General features: G+C 37.8%; 1 protein-coding gene across 1 annotated transcript in view; it reads right to left on the minus strand.

Moving 5' to 3' along the window:
• Nucleotides 1–366: 366 nt before the first annotated feature.
• LOC306757625 (sodium- and chloride-dependent taurine transporter-like) overlaps nt 367–20,391 on the minus strand; it is a 34,075-nt gene continuing 14,050 nt past the window's right edge. The window contains exons 4-15 of the mRNA XM_079242735.1: nt 16,543–16,631; nt 16,241–16,398; nt 15,951–16,083; nt 14,611–14,745; nt 13,916–14,019; nt 13,667–13,791; nt 10,837–10,949; nt 9,983–10,120; nt 7,594–7,696; nt 6,208–6,308; nt 5,879–6,049; nt 367–5,632 (exon numbers count right to left, since the gene is read on the minus strand). Coding sequence (XP_079098861.1) covers nt 5,474–5,632; nt 5,879–6,049; nt 6,208–6,308; nt 7,594–7,696; nt 9,983–10,120; nt 10,837–10,949; nt 13,667–13,791; nt 13,916–14,019; nt 14,611–14,745; nt 15,951–16,083; nt 16,241–16,398; nt 16,543–16,631 — 1,529 coding nt within the window. The 3' untranslated portion in view covers nt 367–5,473. The remainder of the gene's footprint in view (nt 5,633–5,878; nt 6,050–6,207; nt 6,309–7,593; nt 7,697–9,982; nt 10,121–10,836; nt 10,950–13,666; nt 13,792–13,915; nt 14,020–14,610; nt 14,746–15,950; nt 16,084–16,240; nt 16,399–16,542; nt 16,632–20,391) is intronic.

The following is a 20,391-nucleotide window of genomic DNA, read 5'->3' on the forward strand; positions in this document are numbered from 1 at the left end:
TTGCTTTCATTATATATATATATATATATATATATATATATATATATATATATATATATATATATATATATATTATATATATATATATATATATTATATATATATATATATATATATATATATATATATATATATATATATTATATATATATATATATATATATAAAACAAACAGCAGCAGTGAAAGTGTTGCTTCTACATTGGCTGAAATACTTCAGATCTTGTATTACATGCTTTGAGGAATTATAGGTCATTAAGCTGTCAAGGTGATTTTGGCACAAGTCCCACAAGTTGGGAAATTGCACTTTAGTAATATCTGTGTGAAAGTACATTTTCAGACAAAAATTAAACTCAACCATTTTTCTGAAGACAAATTTTTTTATTAGGAAATAAAAAAAAAAAAAGAAGTTTTACACATTAGTGAAACCTGATCAAAAACATTGTAGGTTACAGGTATGCAATATAATTAAAATTAATCAAAACCTTTCAAAATGTTATTAAAATGTTTTTTTTTTCTTTAAGCAAGAATTAAAAAAAAAAAAAACATTTTACCCATTTACATTTTCCAAAAGGAAGTGTTGGTATACACTGTAATAAAAAGACACGAGGCGTCGTCATTGGAAACCATGAGTTTGGTGATCAGAGGATGGCAAGCAGGACTGTTTCCAAAAACCCTCCTCAAAGAATTCAAATCCTCTACCCTGCTTTAATAATTTACAGTTAAATATCTTAAAAGTTACTGATATTTTCTGTTGTTTGGTTACATTACAGGTTTTCAAAAATAAAGCTTAGTAAAACAGAAGGGACTTTGGGTTAGCATGGTGAATCACCCTTACTGGTCCTAAAATGTCTCATCTGTTGGTCTGACACTGCATCTGCATGACCAAAACAAACTGAATCTTGCATGTAAGCTGGTGTTTTCGGGATTAAGAAAATTACATTTTGGCCAAAACAAAAGTGGAAAAAAGATTCTCCCTTCCCTTTAGGACAGTTTTTTTGGGGTTTTTTTGTTTTGTTTTTTTTTTTAAATGCACCAAATCAAAGTGGTTTAATGTTTTAATACACAGGATGCAGATGTTGCAGAGATATGTATATTTGTTAAAAAAAAAAAGGCTCACATCCGATATGATGTATAGTTTTACTGAAGTTACTGCTATTGTAGAGAGTAAGCGTTCTCCAAAGCTCACAAAACTACAATTATTGCACAGTATTTGTTTCATCACAACCAAATTAGACCTAAAGAAATTGATGAGTGTTTGCAGTTAAAGCTTTGGTAGTAGTGTTGTGGTAAGCTGCCAAATCTTTTGCTTTTATAGCACCGCAGTGCTCACATTAAACACAGGTAAATGGAAAGAAGTGTGGCAGTGTTACCGTGTCACAAAAAAGTATTCTGCTTCAGTTTGAAAAAGTTTAATAATCAATTAATTTTCAGTGCATTTCAAATCCCACAATCCTTGATAGAACAGTGGTTTGGTTTCCACATTATGGATTATTTTGTGGTTGGTTTTAATAAACTGGACCCCAAAACATTCAGTCAAGAATTTCAAAGTTGGTTTCTTCAATCCAAAGGTTATACCATAAAGGTTTTCTTTTTGTCTACAATGTATTACACTTGATAGATCTTTTTTACTGTGAAGTTTTACCAATGACAGAGGTTCCAAATACAATGTTTGGAATACAAAAGGCAAAAGTGATGGATACAATTAAAAGCACCCCTCCAAAGAAAATAAACAAAACAATTAACTTAAAACAAGATCAATGAAGATAAAAAGAAACCACTTTCTTTTTATTAAAGCTAAAAAATAAATCTTCAGAAACTTTTACATTCACCCGCAGGTGACGTTCACATTTTAACATTCAACGGTAAAAACTTGTGCATCGCTAATGCTTCGCTTCTCTTGCAAATTCATTATCTCTGAGAAAGATCGGTTAGCTTAGGTCAACAGGTTTACATATGCTAACTGACAGGAGTGTAAAAAGGCAGAGGGGCTGGTACATACTGTAAATACACATTGAGAGGCAGAATAAACCAATAAATGACTGCATTAGTTATTATCTCTGGTCTGTGTTTTCCTACAAAAAGAAGGATCTTTGCACTAGAAAATTTTTTTAAAGATTACAGATAAAGATAAAAGACTTTTTGTCTTTTTTTACAGCAATGCTGCCAACTTAAAGGAAAAAAAAAAATCGCATTATTAGCATTTAATAAAATATAAGTTGTGTTTGTGTCTTTGAAAGGAGAGCTATCCATATCAACTCAAATTTAGAACAGTCCCAAAAGATAAGAGTTATGTCATTTTTAATGTTTACATTTTTATTTTTGTGCAAAGACCCTTCAGAGGAACAAAGAACCAGGTCTGTACAAAAGTTAAATAAAATGAAGCTTTGTATCTGCGTTTAAATGGCAGCTTAGCTGTACAAAGATGATTCATATAGGAAAAGTTGTATGAAAATATATGTCTGATGTGGATTTGATTTCACAAATCCCTTTTAATGATATAAACTACTTTAATCTATTCGAAGAAATGAAAAATGACTGAAGCTGAAATGTGAAATGAGGTCCTGGTCTCAATGTCACTCGCTAAAGTTGTTGGTCAAATTCCTCCAAATCACGTGTACTCTATGATGTCAAGAATGTATCCTGTCGGAATACGTTTTCAAAGTACATTGATATTTACAGAAGAAGTCTCAGAGTACCCTGACTTTATCATTTGAAATTTCATCTTATTTTTTACTTTTTGGCCTCATTTGACATAACATGAAATCCAGATTATATGAACAAAGTGCAAAAAAACCCAACAATCTCACCCTGACTGTAATGTTGCCTTTGTGTACAAACTGTTTTTCCATCCGTGTGTTGAACTAACCCAGTGGCTTTCACACCATAATAAAATATCAGTTCTATCTTTGTCCATTCATAATGTTTGGATACTGGGTTAATGCATCTTTGCAGCACTTAAAAGCAGCACAGGGAAGATCCTGAGCGGATGGTCGCTGGTGAGACTACACATGGAAACCCCTTACTACAGACACATTAAAATGATTACAACAGCCACCTCTTGCATAATCTGCTCTCAGTTGTTAACTGCTCACATCATGAGTATTATGGCCCCTTGTTACGGTTATGAATGTCATGTAGTTTGTCACGATTACCAAAGACGAAACAAACCAAAGAAGAAAAAAAAAAAACCCCACTCGGCTGGAAACGGGAGCGCGGTGACACGTTGCAGGGTACGCTTTCACACCACATCAAAAAACCCACAGAGTCTGGATGCTACATCATGTCTACCTCCCGAATGATGCTGATATTTCATAATTTGTTTCAAAATGTATGGCGTCCAATCCAAAAAGCGCAGATCAGGAAAAATGACGGCATACACTTTGCATTACATTTACATACGCTTTGGTTTTCTTGGGTTTCAGGTGGAACTTTCGCAAATAATTTATTTACTTAAATCACCGACAGTCAATTCTCAGTCCAGTTGTACATGAAGATCCCATTTCTGATCATGAAAGCGCTCATCTGAGCAGTTATTTATAATGAAGTTCTTTTTATAGGCTAATGTTAAAATAGAAGAGGCAACATGATAACTTATGGAAAGGAACAAACTCTGTTAGTCTCTGACTGATGTGTCTGCAGCCAGCTGCCACATTTCACAGTGTCTGGAAAGCAGTCTGACACTCAGATGAGCGGACAGTTAGTGATATGAGAGTTGGCAGCTGGCTAGAGTACCCTGTTTGGCTAAATTTGTCCAAATTATATTATTTACAGAAGAGGAAAAGCTATAAACTCCAACACCTCCCAAACAACACATGGAGCCATTGTAGAATCCCAGTTTTTTTTTTGGCTGTACATCAAACTGCTCACTGAAGAGCTGACCCACACCCCTTCAAAGAGAATATCCAGGAGAAATAAATCAGCTGCATCGTTTGAGTAATGGTGACGATAACCGCTGGACTAAGAATGAAGAAATGCACAATGGAGGCTGGACTACAATGGCTGCCACTGCAAATGTGTGATTCGTATAATAGCTTAGTATTTTCACCAGATGAGAGAAGTGTTCCTTCTTCTATGTAAAACTACAGCAATTTAACAGTGATACCAATAACAAGAATAAAAAATCTAAACACTGACAGAGGAATAAAGAAACTAATAATAATAATGTGACTTCCTCTGCAGGAAAAAAAAAAACTAATTCAATTCAAAACTTTAAGCCAAGAGTGCCTAGTGCAGTCACGAATGTACTGTAAACTGGTCTAGGACAGAGAAAGATAGATAAAGAGATAGATACTGATAGATTGATAGCTACTACTGTACAGTACGCCACAGACAACACACTCAAGGGTTCAACCTCCACACTTCAAATCCTTTCAGATACCTCTCTGTTTGTGCAGGATCAAGTGCCCTGACATCGTCTCAGTTTTTCTCTTTGACCAGATTTTTGGACTGAAGAAGACGGGAATATTTTGTGCAAAGGTGCGTTCAGCAACCAGGATCCTGGTTAGATGAGGATGCTGCCAGATTTGTCGGATTCTACCGTTAAGTTTTGTACATTTTCAGTGTCATCATTGTTACCAATCTGGCTGATTAACGATAGTCAGGGGACGAAAAGATGGCAGTGAAGAGCATTTATCTCAGGCGGCTGCAGGACAGCAAATATTAAGATTCAGCTTGTCTATTTTGTCCATCAGCCAAACACCAGAGTTACATTTGGCCAGATTTATATCAATGTACAGGACATAAGATTTGTATCATTAGTAAAATGTTTCAAGTTACTGCCAGGAAATTCATTTGGTCAGATCTTAACGAAAGACGTCTTTCTTAGTGCGGCCGAAGTAACACTGGAATTTCAGATAACAGGGAAATAGTAAAATCAAAAGCTAATACCGCTTTTAGTACTCAAGTCTCCTAGCAGTGCCTCGACTGAGCTCAGTCGAGCACAAAAAGAAAAAAAAGAAAGAAAAAAAGCCAAAGTTGAACCCTATGGCACATGCCCTCGGGTACATGCACCCTCTTCCAAATGCATCCCCAAAAACCTGTTTTCATTTCGCGGCTACAAAAAACTATTTTGACCCGAAACTTTATTCTTTTTTTTTTTTTTCTTAAAAAAAAACGAGTCCTTATGTGAAAAAGTAGCTGGTGGAACACCAGACATCACCGAGGGGCGTGAAGTCATGTGAGAATTATATTCGGAAGAGAGGGAGGAAAATAAAAACAGCTTGTTAAGTTATTCAGAAACAGATTTGAAATGTCATTGCTGCCCTCTTCAGAGAAAAAACCAACAGCAAACTACCTCTGAAGTATTCCTAAAAGATTTGAAATGTGAATTTTTTTTTTTTCTTCCTTAAAACCCTTATCAGTCCACCAGAGAGACACAGACAGACAGACATAAAGCTAACTAGCTTTAGAAGCATTTTAGAGGACAGGAGAGGAGAGGAGAGCGATCTCATGGAGAGCCTCCCCCTCATTCCTTTACATCATGGTTTCTACGATGGTGTGAGTCGGGGCTTTCATCAAAAGGCCCTTGTTCCCGTTAGGGTCCAGCGGGTAGGAGAGATCCTTAGGGCCACGGTGGTCTGCAGGACGGGAGCTGGCCCCGCCACGTACTGGAGCTGCCACAGCCTTAATCCTCTGTAGAGTGGAGAGGGTTAAAGTGGTAGGGAGGAGGAGGGAATAATGGAGAAAAGTGGAGAGAGAAAAGAGCGGGTGGGGGTAAATAATACTGAACAAAGCTATTAAACACAATTACAACAAGATACTGACTGAGCAACTACATTAGAAACCGATCACTAGAAAACTGAAAGCATTTGTTTGTTTTCCAGTCTTTCAACAACACCAATTAACTGGATGGCTTCGGAGAGAACAGCCTCCACCCACCTCGATGAGTGGCCCATCAGATCGGATGATCTTAATGACAACCACCATGGGGATGCAGATCATGGAGGCTAAAGCCAGAGTCCAGCCCACTCCAATGGCCCAGTCAGGATACTGGTACACCTTGTTGTACGTCAATGGCTTGTATTTGACCAATGAGAAGATAAAGCAGCCCTGTCATAGAAGAGGAACATGTTAACACCAAAACGCATTTATTTTTTTATTTTATTTATTATCTAATTTTACAAAGAAAATATATATTTTTGCCTTACAAATATGTTGTAATTCCAGAACAAAATAGTTGGCTTTTTGGTATGTAAAGAAGACCTTACCATGCACAGTAAAGGAGTGACAACAGTCCAGCTCCATTTCATCCAAGGATTTGGTCTGTAGCCAATCATGTCCTCAATCGCATCATAAAAATTATCAACGCCTGTGAAGACAGCAAAAACAAATGGCTCAGTGACGATACATCTGCAGTACTTGGCACTAGTGTGAGCAATTCTGTGACCAACATGAGAAACAAAAAAGTTCAATGTTCAATGTTTGAATTCAGTCTGTAAAAGAACCGCTACAAAGCTAACATAGAACGTGGCAAAAGGAAAATCAGCTAATGAGGCAAAAGCCTTGATTAGGATGTATGGAATGCTTTGGGAAAAAAAACATTAGTCCCCATGGGAAAATTCAAAGAATCTTTGATATGATTTGATGCTTCAATTTTGATTCAGTTTCTAAGGTTTGGATTATCGATGGATGTCGCAGCATCTAGGCTGACCTTGTTCATGTTGGTTATTCTTTTGTTAAGCAGAAAGTGTTCAGCATCTTGGAAGAAATTCCAGATTGGTTTAGTAATTGGCAGATCAGGCTTTCAAGAAAAAAGTGTGTCATGTGCGCAATGATGCAGATGTAGATGCGTAGCCATGGTGATGATTTTGTCTGACCAATCAGTGTTCCCAGGTCAGCTTAAAGCTACAGTAGGTCTTTGAGGGTCAATGCCCTGCAGGTTTTGGTTGTTTCACTGCTTCATGCTATCTCAGGTATCTCAATTACATTACAATTCATGGTTTTATTAATGATTATTAAAACATCAAATTCTGTTGTTGGGCCATTGTCATGGGCCAAGTGAGTGAAAACATGGAAACAGCTAAAACCTGTAGTACAGTTGAAATTTGGGCAAGGGAGCTCAAGAGATCTGGCTGAAAGTGATGACTTGGCTCACGCAGAACCTTGTCCGAGTTTGTATCAAAACCAGTTACATGGCACAAACAAGCAAGTAGTCCTGGAAAGTGTAACCAAAATAAAACATGACTAGATTTAGGCTAATTTGGAGCATAAACTGAAGTAAATTTTTTTTATTTATTTATTTTTTTTTCCCCGTAAAACTAAGTCTAAAATATGCAGAACCTAGGATAATGCAGTAACATGGTTTTTGATTTAGATAACAAATCAAATCCAAAATCTCCTTGTTGAGAGTTTACGGCTGCATATTTAATAAACTGGCTTTGCCCTTTTGCAATGTTCTATAATATATGTTTCTGTTTTAATCTTTCTCTTAAAGAGAAAAGAGGCGATCTGACAAGATGTCCAGAGGAGTCAGATACAAGATATGCATTGGGCTTGTTGCTCACACAGAGAAAATCTGCCGTGAATTACATGTTAACATTCCTGAAGACAACAAACTTTTATCTGCATATGCATCTATGTAGTTTGATACTTACCATAAACCCAGGCAACAGCTATACATTCAAAGAATGCCACCCACAGAAGGCACACACCGCTAGCTGCATAGTAGTCGAACAGCTGGAAAACATACATGCCACCCTGCCGAAACACACACACAAACAGACCATTATGCCACCAAAATTCAGTTTCTGGTGATTTTTCCTTTAACATCTACAGTTTCAGTTGATTTTTACCTTTAACATCTAAAGTTTCAGGTAATTTTACCTTTAAAATCTACAGTTTCAGCTGATTTTACCTTTAACATGTAAAATTTCAGTTGATTTAACCTATAATATCTAAACATCTGTATTTTTCTGGACTTCAGTGTTTACAGCTGTGTGCCACAGAGGAGGATTCTACTCTTAAGAGATGACAGATCAACTTATGGGCTTAAAAAAGCTTTTTATAAAAGTGCAGCTGACATGCTGGCACGTGAGAAGCTGACTTTGTGCCTGTGCAGTACATGCCCTCTTGTCCTCATGAGACCGACACGAAGAGCAATCATGGGAATCTGAAAGTTGAATGAGGCCACAGCAGCCATAAAAAGATGTTGTCATGGGAACACAAGAACAGAATGCAGGAGGAGAAAGAGGAGGCTGGGCAGTCAAATGGTTGTATGTTGTTGGAGAAGCATTTGAAAAGGTGAAGAGGACAAGTGTGTGAAGAAATGCAGGGATGACCGAGGGCAAATGTTATCTTTTTGGGTATTTGATCAAACTCAGGAGAAATTTGACCAAAGAATAATTAAAAACTGTCAAATGTCTAGTTTGCATCTTTAAATCACTAATAAATAAGATAAGCTTGAAGTAATCTGGTTATCAAATACTTGCAACAAAGGTGGTAAGTTTTCATTTCCATTTGGGATACATAAAGTATGTTTCATTTCTTTTCCTTCATTTAATATGTCACATTATTTGGATTTTACATAAATAACCATTTTAAAAGAAATCATCTGTTTTTACAGTTTATGAGATTAGTTGTCTTCACAGAAACTTAAAATCTGAATGATCCTAATCAGCTTAGCCAAGAAAAAAAACAAAATAAAAACAGTCCTATTAGATCAAAAATCATTTTGATGCAACCAGATTTTCACTTGATCTTTCTGCACATGTTTAAACCATGTGGGCATTTGGTGACGTGACGAGTGGTGCAGGGGGAAAAACAAGGCAGTTGCAAAACAATACATGTCTGTGGTTCACATTGTTTAGGGATCGTTGACCATCTTTCATAAATCTTCAACACTGCTCTAGCGCAAATCTAACAATCATTGCCTCCAACTTTCGTCCACAGGCTCCTTTCTTGCTCCTGTTAGTATTTGAGCTTATGAAGTTAACATAACGCAACTGGACAACACACAGCTGGACACCATGAGCGGAAAGGTCGCCTCCTTGACTCAGAACCTGCACACCAAATTTAAGGTTTTTTTTTTCATGTTTTTTCATTCCTTGGTGGCATAATAAATGTTTCCGGATTGGGTTGTCTCGATCACTTTTGAATCCAAATAATCAAATTAAATATGAGGACAGGATCAATCTTGGTGCAAGATAACAGGAAGGCATTTCTCAAGGAATTACCTCCCTCAACGACTATTCTGTTCATCTTTTTCTTTTTTTTACTGAAGGAACACAATTTTATGAATATACTCAACAATATTTGCTTTTGTTTGAAATATTTCCTATAGATAAGCAGAATGTTCGAGTTAAGGTTTGTCATTCAGATTTAACAAATATTTTTAACAAAGCTAATAAATTACAGACATCTTGGAAATAAAAGGAAGTCATGCTAGCTTAATTGTAAAAACCAGACAGTGTTAAGTGAGCTATTCCTCATTGGTGGGATTCTGCAAATTCATTCATTCTCGCAAAAAAAAAAAAAAAAAAACCCAAAGAAAATAAAGCCCTTCATGTAAAATTTCAGAGCTGCAATTGTCAGCACACTACCAGGATCCTTAGTCCTCAAGACTTTCCACTAACTGACAGTTATCTTACATACAAATGAAAAAAAAAAATCAAATTGAGAAATGATGAAAAAAGGAGAAACAAAGATAAAAGAGGAGGAAGAAAATGATTTGGAAAAATCTAAATTAAGTCTACAGTGCTGTAAATATAAAATACCAGAGGACAGAAGGGAAGTTCTCATGACTTGACAGTATAAATAGCTCCTGATTGTCTCTTGGGGGACTGACACTTAAAAACCATTTTAACCGTTGCTTTTTTTTTTTTGTGCAGAGGCTAAAATGAGGTCAGCCTGCATGTATAGTTGTTATCACTGGAAGTTATTTCTGTGGCTCCCAGGAAAACCATGCGGGCTTTCATGTTTGTGCACCCTCGTACGAGTTGAACTTTACACTTGTTTGGTTTCGGTTACTTTTCACGGTGCCGTTACCTTGGTGACCATAGTGAGTCCAAACAGGTAGCTGATGCAGCAGATGACAGCGATGAAGACCTCTCTGCGGTAACCCTTCCTTAGGAAGGACGGATACAGATCCACCAGTGATGTGATCTGCCCTTCCACCTCCACAAACTGCAGACACAGAGGCTCAGTGAGTCGGTCATACTAAACGTTCAGCTTTACAGTTTTCTACCTGTTTTTAACCGCTTGCTTTTATTCTGTTTAAAAAAAACAACATCAAAGACTTTCTGAAGGATTTCTTTGTTTCCACTTTGCAGAATTTCTTTGCATCCCTGAACAACCTCGCCTGCTGCAATTTGGCAATGAATGATTGTAAGAATTAGGCTGTCTTAAGTTCACATGCTTGGTGTGTGTTTCTGGTGCACAAAGCTCAGAGCCAATTGTCACATCTGCACATGTAGAGTGCAGCTGGAGATTATTTTTTCCCTTTATTTTGGTAAATAAAAATGCTCAAAGTAAAATGATAAAGTTTTAAAGTCTAAAGATGTCTGACCCTTCTGATTGGAGCAGTTCGTTTTACTTAACTAATATTAGATGACCGTTGCATATTTGAAGTATTATTCGGTCATTTTTGTTTGCCTAACAACAGACGCACAGAAATAACTATTTTCAGCTTTTGCTGCAGAGCCTTTTGTACAACTCCCCCTTATTTTCTGTACAGGCTTATTCAGCAACATCACATGCTTCTACACTGGGCCAGCAAGCCGTTAACTGTCAAACTGTGGTTTCCAATGTGCCAATGAATTGCACATTTACAAAGTTTGAAAAAGAAACATTTCCTGCAGTTTTGCAGCTACTAATGCGAGAAGACGAGTCTTTCTACGGACCTGACTGTCGAGGCCAAGCAGCAGCAGCATAATGAAGAAGAGGATTGCCCAGAGTGTAGGAAAAGGCATCATGGTAACAGCCTTGGGGTAGGCAATGAAAGCCAGGCCTGGACCTGTAGAGGGGAGGGGAAGGGGTGGTGAGAACAAAAAGAAAAGTGTGGAGGGGGGGAAAACAACATTAGAATCATATGATAAGGTCATCTGATCTGCATCCCTGTGGGTGGGGGAGGGAGATGAGCCCCAAACAATGGAGACGCAGAGCAGGATGTGGATAAAAGCACAAACACTGGCTAAAATTCTGGGAACATATGGCTGGATGTAGCATGTTTTTCCTAGCACAAACCAGGGACGCGATCAAAATCTTAAGCATACACTACCAGTCAAAAGCTTGGACACACATTCTCATTAAATCCAACATGAAAGTGTGTCCAAACTTTTGATTGGTAGTGTATGTAATACATATCTGTACTTACCTCTATCTTGCAGCACATGATCACAATAATAACTGTATGCACGCAACACAAGTTTCATGTCATTTGCAGAAAAACCAAACAGTCATCTTAGAACATAATAATGGAAAATAGATGTCTAATGAATATAAGTATGATAATGCATGTTTTTGCATGACTGCCTCTCTGTGGAAATAAGTTTGTTATGAAAGGAATCTTGCAGCATTCTGTCACAAAAATCCAAAAAACAAACAAAAACAAGACCAGCTTAAACATTGCATTATTAATAGTCATTTTAATCTGCTTCAGGTGAACTTAATTAGCTTCCAAATTTTACAAAAAAACAAGTCAAGCACGTCACAGTTTGTCAAATGATTGCAGTATATCAATGCCTTTGGCACTCAAGGCATTTTGCATCCCCAGCTGAATTAATCATGACCCTCCCTATGAGGAATGCAAAATAACCATTGCAAAACAGCAGCAGATGCAAACTGAATGATCAAATAGAAAAAAGCCAAAGCTTTTTGTTTGGATGTTCGTTTCTTTTTTTATGAGGTCTTATTTGACACTGATGCTACATTGGGAAGTGGAAAACAAGTCAAGGAAAGCAGCTATAACAGCAAAACAGCATTGCAGCTGGTAGCACGTGTATCAGAATGCTCCATTTTTGTAACAAATTATGACAAGGCATCCAACCAAACACCACGTTGACTCAAAAATATATACAAAACTTCCAGTCCTGCGTGAAAACAGTGTTAAAAATGACTGTACATTCAAAGAAACTGTCTCCTTTAAACACATATTTCAGTGTATAATTCACTGAACTGGAGTGTAGATCAGGTCGAGCAAGGTTGTATGACATTTTCCAGAATTTTTCAACAAATCTCTCCCCTGCTTTGAAATACTTACTCCTGTTTTGAGATCTACTTAATCTACTCCTAATACAAGCACAAAACATGGACAGAGATTTCTCAGACTATACGTTGGTAACTGAGCTTCAGGTTGCCCAACTTTCAGCACTGGGCTCCATCAGAAGCTGCCCTGACCAACATTTTCGTCTAGTTCTCCATGGATCATCAACCCAATCGCCAAACACCACAAATATTGGACAGTTCTGCAAACTCCTCTGTGTGATTGGTGCTACAAAATTGTGCAACATTTGTATCGACTGGGTTGGCAGCATGGACGGTTGTGATGAAATTAGCTGTTCTTGGGAGATCAAATGAAGCCTTGGTCTCACAAAAAGCTCTTGACTCTAAGAATAACATGATTGTAAGTATTTATTTCAACTTTGTTTCTCTTTCTAAAATAAACTTTCTAGAATAAACTGCTTAAATCTTCTGCAAGTAACTAAAAGATGCAGAGTTTATCAAACAAACAAGTAAACCACGCTTTCAAACAAGTGCCAATAAGTACGTCTTAGAAAAAAATGGTATTTTTACATCTTGTTTTAACACCTTTTGATTGAGGACAATGTAATATGTGTGCACAGAAAAGGTCCATCATTATTCATCTGATTCAAGATTTAGAAAAAATAAATAAATAAAAGGACAAACAAATTCATTTAATTGATTTACTGACATCCACAGTAATTGGGTTCCTTTCTTTTCTCATGAGGCTTGATCAATTCTTTTAACTGTAAAAGAAAATGATTAAAAAGTGGTGGCACTTAAACTGAAGCTCTTCCAAAGGACCAATGAAAATATCACCACGAAAACAAATACAGCAAAAACTCGGATGCAGTCTATTCTTCCTTTCGATACAAAAGGGAAATATTTAGTCACTCAGTTTATCTGATAGCTGTGTAACCTGTTCGATGGTAGCCCTAACTAGCGGTCAACCAATGCAACCAATAAACACAAATAATGGAGGCCACAACAATGGTAATCTTTGGTTGTCAGGTACAAAAGAAAAAAAAGGAACATCTCAGAGCAAAAACTCTAATGGCACAAGACGCACCGTAAACCTTTGCACAACTTTGCATGTATAAATGTAACCTTCAGCACGAGCGCAACCCTTTCTCTCCTCAGCTGTCCGATGTCTCCTCCTGTTCCCCGACTTGCTTTCTTTGATTTGCAAACAAACCAACCATCTCTGCTCAAGTTTTCCAACATTCTGCTTTTGTCAAGAAGTGTTTGATTGCGGAAGCTTCCATATTCCGATGCCGTCATATTTTATTCATTATTTATTTGTTTTTATTAAAAATCAAGGGATCCATTCAATTCCAAATTGCAACTCAGTTCCAAATGAAACGTAAAGACTAATTCGCTTTTAGGTTTCGTTGCTGTTTTTCTTTGTAATTGCTGTTTTTTTCTTTTTTTTAATTTGTTAACCAGCAAGCAGCGCCCACCATCACTGCCGCCTTTACAGAACCCTCGTACCTGACTCTGCCACATCAGCAATGTCCACCCCTTGCTCTTGTGCCATGAAGCCCAGGACGGAAAATATTGCGAAGCCAGACACAAAACTGGTACCACTGTTGAGGGCTCCCAGCAGCAAACAGTCCCTATGTCACACATATGTCATGAGGAGGATTTGTTAATGAACAAACAAGGATCCCTTTACCCCCTTCTCACCCCTACCGCTAACCCCTCCCCCCCTCCCACCCTCACTGAAAACTGATGCCTCACCTGTAGCAGTTGTATTTGTACTTGTTGTAGCTCCCCAAGGATGTCATGGCGCCCAAACAGATGGCATAGGAGAAGAAGATCTGAGTACCGGCATCAATCCACACCTGCAAAGTGGGGAGGGGGCGGGAATGGGGGACAGAAAGGCTGAGGCCTGCTGATGGAGGATGCACATGACAGTAAACGTAGGTAGTAAAATGAAACCTCTCTCATTCTGCTGCGCAACTCTTTCTGCTCAGGTTCGGACAGTTGTAATAACTTATGAGCACCCGCACTTCTTTGATAATTAAAAACAAGATATGTTCTGGTTTTTTTTTTTTTTTTTTTTTTTTTTATATGTTGCTGTAGGAAATGCATAATATGGGACGATGTGTTTAAGATTATAAATGTGCCACAACAATTCAGAATCCCTTCTGCGGCTGTAGAAATCTCAGTACTCTTCAAACCAAACAACTTTCATCAGTCTGTCTCACATTTTAGGGTACTGTCACAATTTGAATATTTTTAACATTGTGGCCTGGTTTTGGTCCAGATTTATTATTGTGCTAGGTGCCAGCATGACCTGACGCTTCAAGTGCAGAGGATGCACAGACATAGATATAAAAAAAAAAAAAAAAAAAAAGGCGAAGGCCATGACGGCTGAAACAGGAGTTCAGCAAAAAGGCATTCTTGCTGATGCAGATCAGGGTGTCACCTACCTCTGGGTCCTTCAGACGATTGAGGTCAGGATACAGGTAGAACTTGATACCCGCAGAAGCACCTGGCAGTGTCACACCACGGATCAGCAACACAATGAGCATGACAAATGGGAATGTGGCTGTAATGTAGACCACCTAGTGGGAAGCACAAATACACAAGGGCATGTAAAGTATATCATTTTGATTCAATTTTTTTTTTGTCTTTTTTTTTTTTTTTTTTTTTTTTTTTTTAAATGGCTGCAATTTCTGCTTTCTGCATTAACTAATATGATATTACTGCAAATAAATTCCACAGATGTTGAAAATAGGATTTACTAACACAGATCGAGTCAGAATTGAAGAGCAGACCACAGTGTGTCCCTTAAATCAACGGCAGTTTATCACCATCAGCTAGTGGAAAGCAGGGACCACATTTGGCCTTGTAGGAGGGATTTTATTACAACTTAGAGTGACTACAAAGCATGAAATCAGACCACACCAATCAATAAGGAATGTTGATGCTATAAAAGAGTAGTCTGGGATTGATCACCTCTGGCCTTGGAGTAAGTTGTGTTTGTTGTTACTGTGGGAGCATTTTAGCATGGTCTGAATTTTCTGTACACATGCATTTAACAAAACTACTATATTTTAAAAGAAATGCTGTGAGGTGTAAAAGCGGAACCAACAGGAGCTAGCTGGATAGACTTGTGGGTATTCTAGCCTAGAAGAGTTTAAAAGGATTTAAAATCTAAACTCTACTTTGTCATCATATATCATAACATTTCTAAGACTTCAGCCAAGACCGGGAGTAAAGCGGCTGTAACCTGCTCTTTCAGACATTTCAGTTTCACTTCAGTTGGTCATTTAACTATTATTTCACTTTTCCTGAAGCAGAACTTAAGAATTAGCTTGGAATTTTTAATTAACACAAAAATACAGGCCTCTCCCCTCACTCTCTGCTGTGCTTCAACAGAGGAAGTCTCCCTGCAGAGGAGGCTCCATGCAAGAACAGACTGTAACTGTAAAAGTAACAGTAGCTTCCAGCAGTAAGAGACTCCGATAGGCTCTGACTTGTTGTTCATTATTGCGAACTGTTCAGGAAGAATAAAGTATTACTGTTTGACACAGTCACAATTTCTGTTAAGATGTCAAAAGGTTCAAATCATTCAAGTTACAAGGTTCTGCCAGAAAAAATAAGGTTTTTAAATGTGCAACAACACAAACAAATACGTTCTCCATTTCATGCATGCCCAGTCTGACCTTTAAAAGCAAAATTTATCAGCTTGTAAAAAAACCAACCTTCCTGAAAAGACATTGTAATAGAGGACTATAAGGGAACATGAATGCATGGCTATATTTACCTTTCCAGTGGATTTGACGCCCTTCCAGATGCAAAAGAAGCAGATGACCCAGACAAGCAGCAAACACAACGCCAAGTCCCATTTGACAGGGCCAATATCCTCAATCCCACCAGTGATTGCCAGCACGTTATGTCTGCAACACAAAAATGGCTCCAGTTCACTGGTACTCTACTGGAAGTTGGAGGCCGCCAACTAAACTGACTGCTGCCAATGAACTTTTTTACATGATGAATAACATGTCTATTGGTTATGCAAGAAAGCAGGTATATGTGTGGTATTATGTAACTCACTCCCAGAACTCTGTGACGGGGGAGGTGAAGTTGGAGGCGAGGGTGGAGGCGTTGGCAGCAGACCAAAGGGTTTTGTTCATGCGGTATGTGTCCTCAATGCAGTGATCAGTGTTCCACGGCTGCTTGCACTTGGCCCAGGGTAGTTCCGGCTGAAAACACTAAAAAGGTAAAAAAAAAAAAAAAAAAAAAAAAAAAAAAAATTAAGAAAAAAGCCATGAAGCCATGATCACTTCTGATTGTCTGGTAGTTTTTCACTCATAAATCGCTGATCATTCCCGTTGGGCTTAATATAACAAACTTACCTGGAACAGGTAGTAGAGACCCCAGGCCAGGATGACGATGTAGTAGATATTCAGCAGGGACACAATAACAATTGAGGCATAACCGATACCTGGAGAGGAGAGGAGAGAAGAGGACTGTTAGCAGCTTCAAGAGATCTTTTTCCATCCTTTTACATAAGAAAAACTTTATTAACTTACTCAGTGTTAGAAAAGATATTTTCTGGCTTTGTATTTTATTTAAAAGACAAGAGTTTTCCCCACATGTAGTCAGAAAAAGGCTTTGTGTATCTGGACTTGTTCCAGAAAACAGGATGCAACAAAACCTTACAGTAACAATAATGTTGCAGCATGCCCCAAATATGAATGATATATTGTGACAGCACATGGAAATAATGATGTGGGGGGGTTTAGGTTAATTAAAACTTTAATTTTAAAACATACATATCAGCAAGTAACATGGATCAGGTAAAGTAGGATCAGGTGGTTGGGCAAAGGGCCTCAACTCTGTTTCACTGGACTCAAAAGATTTGCTTGTATGGTGAAGAATCTGGTGTTATCCAGTGTTTGTCTTTATAAATAGCACAATGTGTATTATTTGTAAACTTGCGATTGTGTTTAGGTTTATTTATTTATTTAGTTTTTTTTAATCTTCAGTGAGGATTATTCTAGTCTGATTTGGAAAAGCCATCCAAAAAGTTTCATGGCAGAAACTCGCACATCAACATTTACCTAGAGGTAAACACATGATCAAAGCCATGCGTGTGTGTTCCCATTACTTTGCTTCAACCACACGCACAATATAAACATGCAAAAAAAAAAAAAAAATCCCCTGAAATGGAAGCTGGTGTGGGAATAGGGATTTGGATCACAATGCATTAGATTTTAGGTTGGAGGTTGTGTTACGACGTCTGTCGCCGACAGTCCTCGTAAGTATTACATCAAGCTTTTTGTGAGTGCACAGCCGACAGAGGCCACTCATCCAAATTAATGTCCTTCAACGTCACTGGCCATCTGCGTGAGTGTGTGGACGAGAGGGAGAAGAACAGCCTGCAAAAATTTGAGACAAACTTCCTCAGTGCTGTTTGCCATCTGTGTGTCTTTAGCATGTCTGAATGTGTGAACTGCTTCGTCATCATATCATATCCTTTAAATCATTTGGTTAATTGGCAGCTGCCACATAGCCATATCTCTAAACACACAAATATATACACACACACACACACACACACACACTCGCTCTCTCTTCACTTGGATCACATGGTACAGTGCCGATCAAACAAACAGATGCGCCGTCCTCCATGATGTCACTTCTTGTGCTAATCTGCTGACCCTGATTGACCTCATGCTGTTTACATATGCAACCAATCTGTGAGGACTTGGTACTTTCTTTTACTTCCAGAAGAGATGTTATTATTATTATTATTATTATTATTATTATTATTATTATTATTATTATTATTATTAATAATTAAATTATTCAATTCAATGTGTGTTTAAATGGAGAGAGAAGTTCAGTATCAACAGACCTTAGTCTGTCTCCAAACGAGCATTTTAGGCAAAAAAAGGAGACAGAAAGCCAGTCATCATGAATTCTTTCCTTGTTATGATAAGTCTAAATGTCTGCTGTGAAGAAAAAAAAAAACAAACAAAAAAAAAAAAAAACATCTGTTCTATGAATTATTGTATAAAATAGTGCCTGATTGCTGCGGCTGCCATCTAGTCTAAGCAGGAGTACAACAATGTCTAGTAAGATATTGTGGTTGCCTAGCAATGCAGTTGTAAACAGTGTACAAGTGTTTTTTCTCTATACTTATTCAAGTTGTGTCCATTCATTGGATGATGAGGCCAAAAGTACTCGTTTGTTGTTAAAAATGGCTCTCGTGAATTTTTTTTTTTTTAAAAATATTTAGTTTTAATAGGTTTAATCACATGTTTAATAACTACGGTCATCTGCAGCTTTCTTTTCACCTCATTAAGTTCCTGAATTCATGTTCTGCCCTGACAAATCAGTAATGAGTTTCAGAGTGCTTTCGTTCAGTCCTCAGCATTTTCAGCAGAAAAACGAACTGCTAGTTCAGATTGATTTGTACAGGTCAGCTCAACCTGCAACAAAGTGTAGAGCAGCACAAACCAACCTTTTTTTCCTTTTTTTGGAAGGGATTTAGGCACTTACATGAGAAAACGATGTCCTCTTTAGCCCACCTATGCAGTGCGGAGATGCTCAGCTGATTTTAATAAGAACATGATTGATAGAGATTTCTTTAAAGTAAAAAACAAACAAACAAACAAAAAAACGCATCTCTTTGTATTAGCACACAAAAAGTAAGTGCTTTGACTTCCCAGAAGCATTCACATATCATGTCTTGCTCCAATTCTCTCTTTTTCCTTTCATCTTTCTCTCCTTTCTCATTTCTCTTATTCACTCAGTTTTACCCAAGTCCCTCTAGCCTGTCTTTTCCTTTTATCTTCTCCCATCCTTTCTTTGACTTACCACCCCCCCTTGCCTTTTTCCTTTTCCATCTTTCTGCCTTTATTCCCATCTTCCCTTTCCTTGTCTTTATCAATCCATCGGCTCCTAAGATCTCACTGCTCTGTCTTTTTTCTTCCACGCTCTCTCCCTCTGATGTGTTGCTGCGCTGTTGCCATAGCAACATGTGATTCAGGACACTCTGTACACCATCTCCTGTGTGTGCCTGTGAGTGTATGCGAGACAGCAAAAAGATAAAATGTCTGAAGAATAATAAAGCATCTGTATCTGTGAGGCTGAGAATACTACCATGAGTAAATAATTTAATCAAGACAACAAAACCAGAAACAGTTGCGATTATAAAATTATGGGTTCGAATTGTATGAGGCAGTTACATGAGGTTATTATCAGATAGCTGAAGACGGAGGGCCAGAATATGTAGCACAAAAAAAAAATTAACACAAATTAATACGCTCATCTTTTTCAGATAGTAGAGAGCAGGCGGAGAGGCGGAGGTGACAGGAATTGGTGAAAAAAAGAAAAGAAGGAAAATATGATCAAAGATGTGCAATCAAGAGGGAAAGGGGAGCGGTAGCTAACTGTGGATGAGAAGGACAGAAAAGAAAAAAAAAACCGTGATCTGATCACAGAGGGAATAACAGAAGACATCTCAACACTCTGAATGTGTTTTCTTGGAATAAATAATGGTTTTCACAGGAGACAAGGTGAGAGCTTGAGAAGGTTAAACCCAAATAGAGGCCGCAGTGTGTCAGCGTACCAGTGCCGGCCTGGTTGCCTGGTAACGGCTGCTGGGTAAAATCTCAGTTGTCTGATTGGAGGAGAGTCTGGTGTGATTCAGCCTTGTGTTACGCAGCCATTCCTCTGTGAAAACCAGCAGAGGTTTGGAAATATTCTAAACCTTAAATGTTACAACAAAAGGCTGCTGATGAGGCTGCGCTATGGGAACAAGGGTGGGACAGTGGGGCAAAGCCAGTTTGAGGCATAGTTGGAGATGGGCTTAGAGAAATAGCTACATCATTTTAGTATGAATAAAGATGGAGTTCAAGAACCCTCACCATTGACTGATTGAGAAATAATGGACAAGTCGATCTCTTGCACATCACTTGTGGATCAAAAATCTAATGTTTAAAAAAAGATGACACTACATGCCCATAGTACTTACCTGTCACTTAAAAGGTCCCTATTGTTTTTTTTATGCATCTATTTATTTTCATTTATTTCGTCATTGATGATTTTACTTTAAGTTTTCATTTGCAAGATACCAAGTTTATTTCGGCGATCAAGGTCAGTGTCAATGGCCAATGGACAAACTGCAATTTTTAACCCTTCACTATTGGCTTTATTTTTCAGACCCAGAAGTTTTTTTGTTCTTGCTTAAGACA

Source organism: Telmatherina bonti, assembly GCF_933228915.1.
Source record: "Telmatherina bonti genome assembly, chromosome: 6".
Lineage (NCBI taxonomy): Eukaryota > Metazoa > Chordata > Actinopteri > Atheriniformes > Telmatherinidae > Telmatherina > Telmatherina bonti.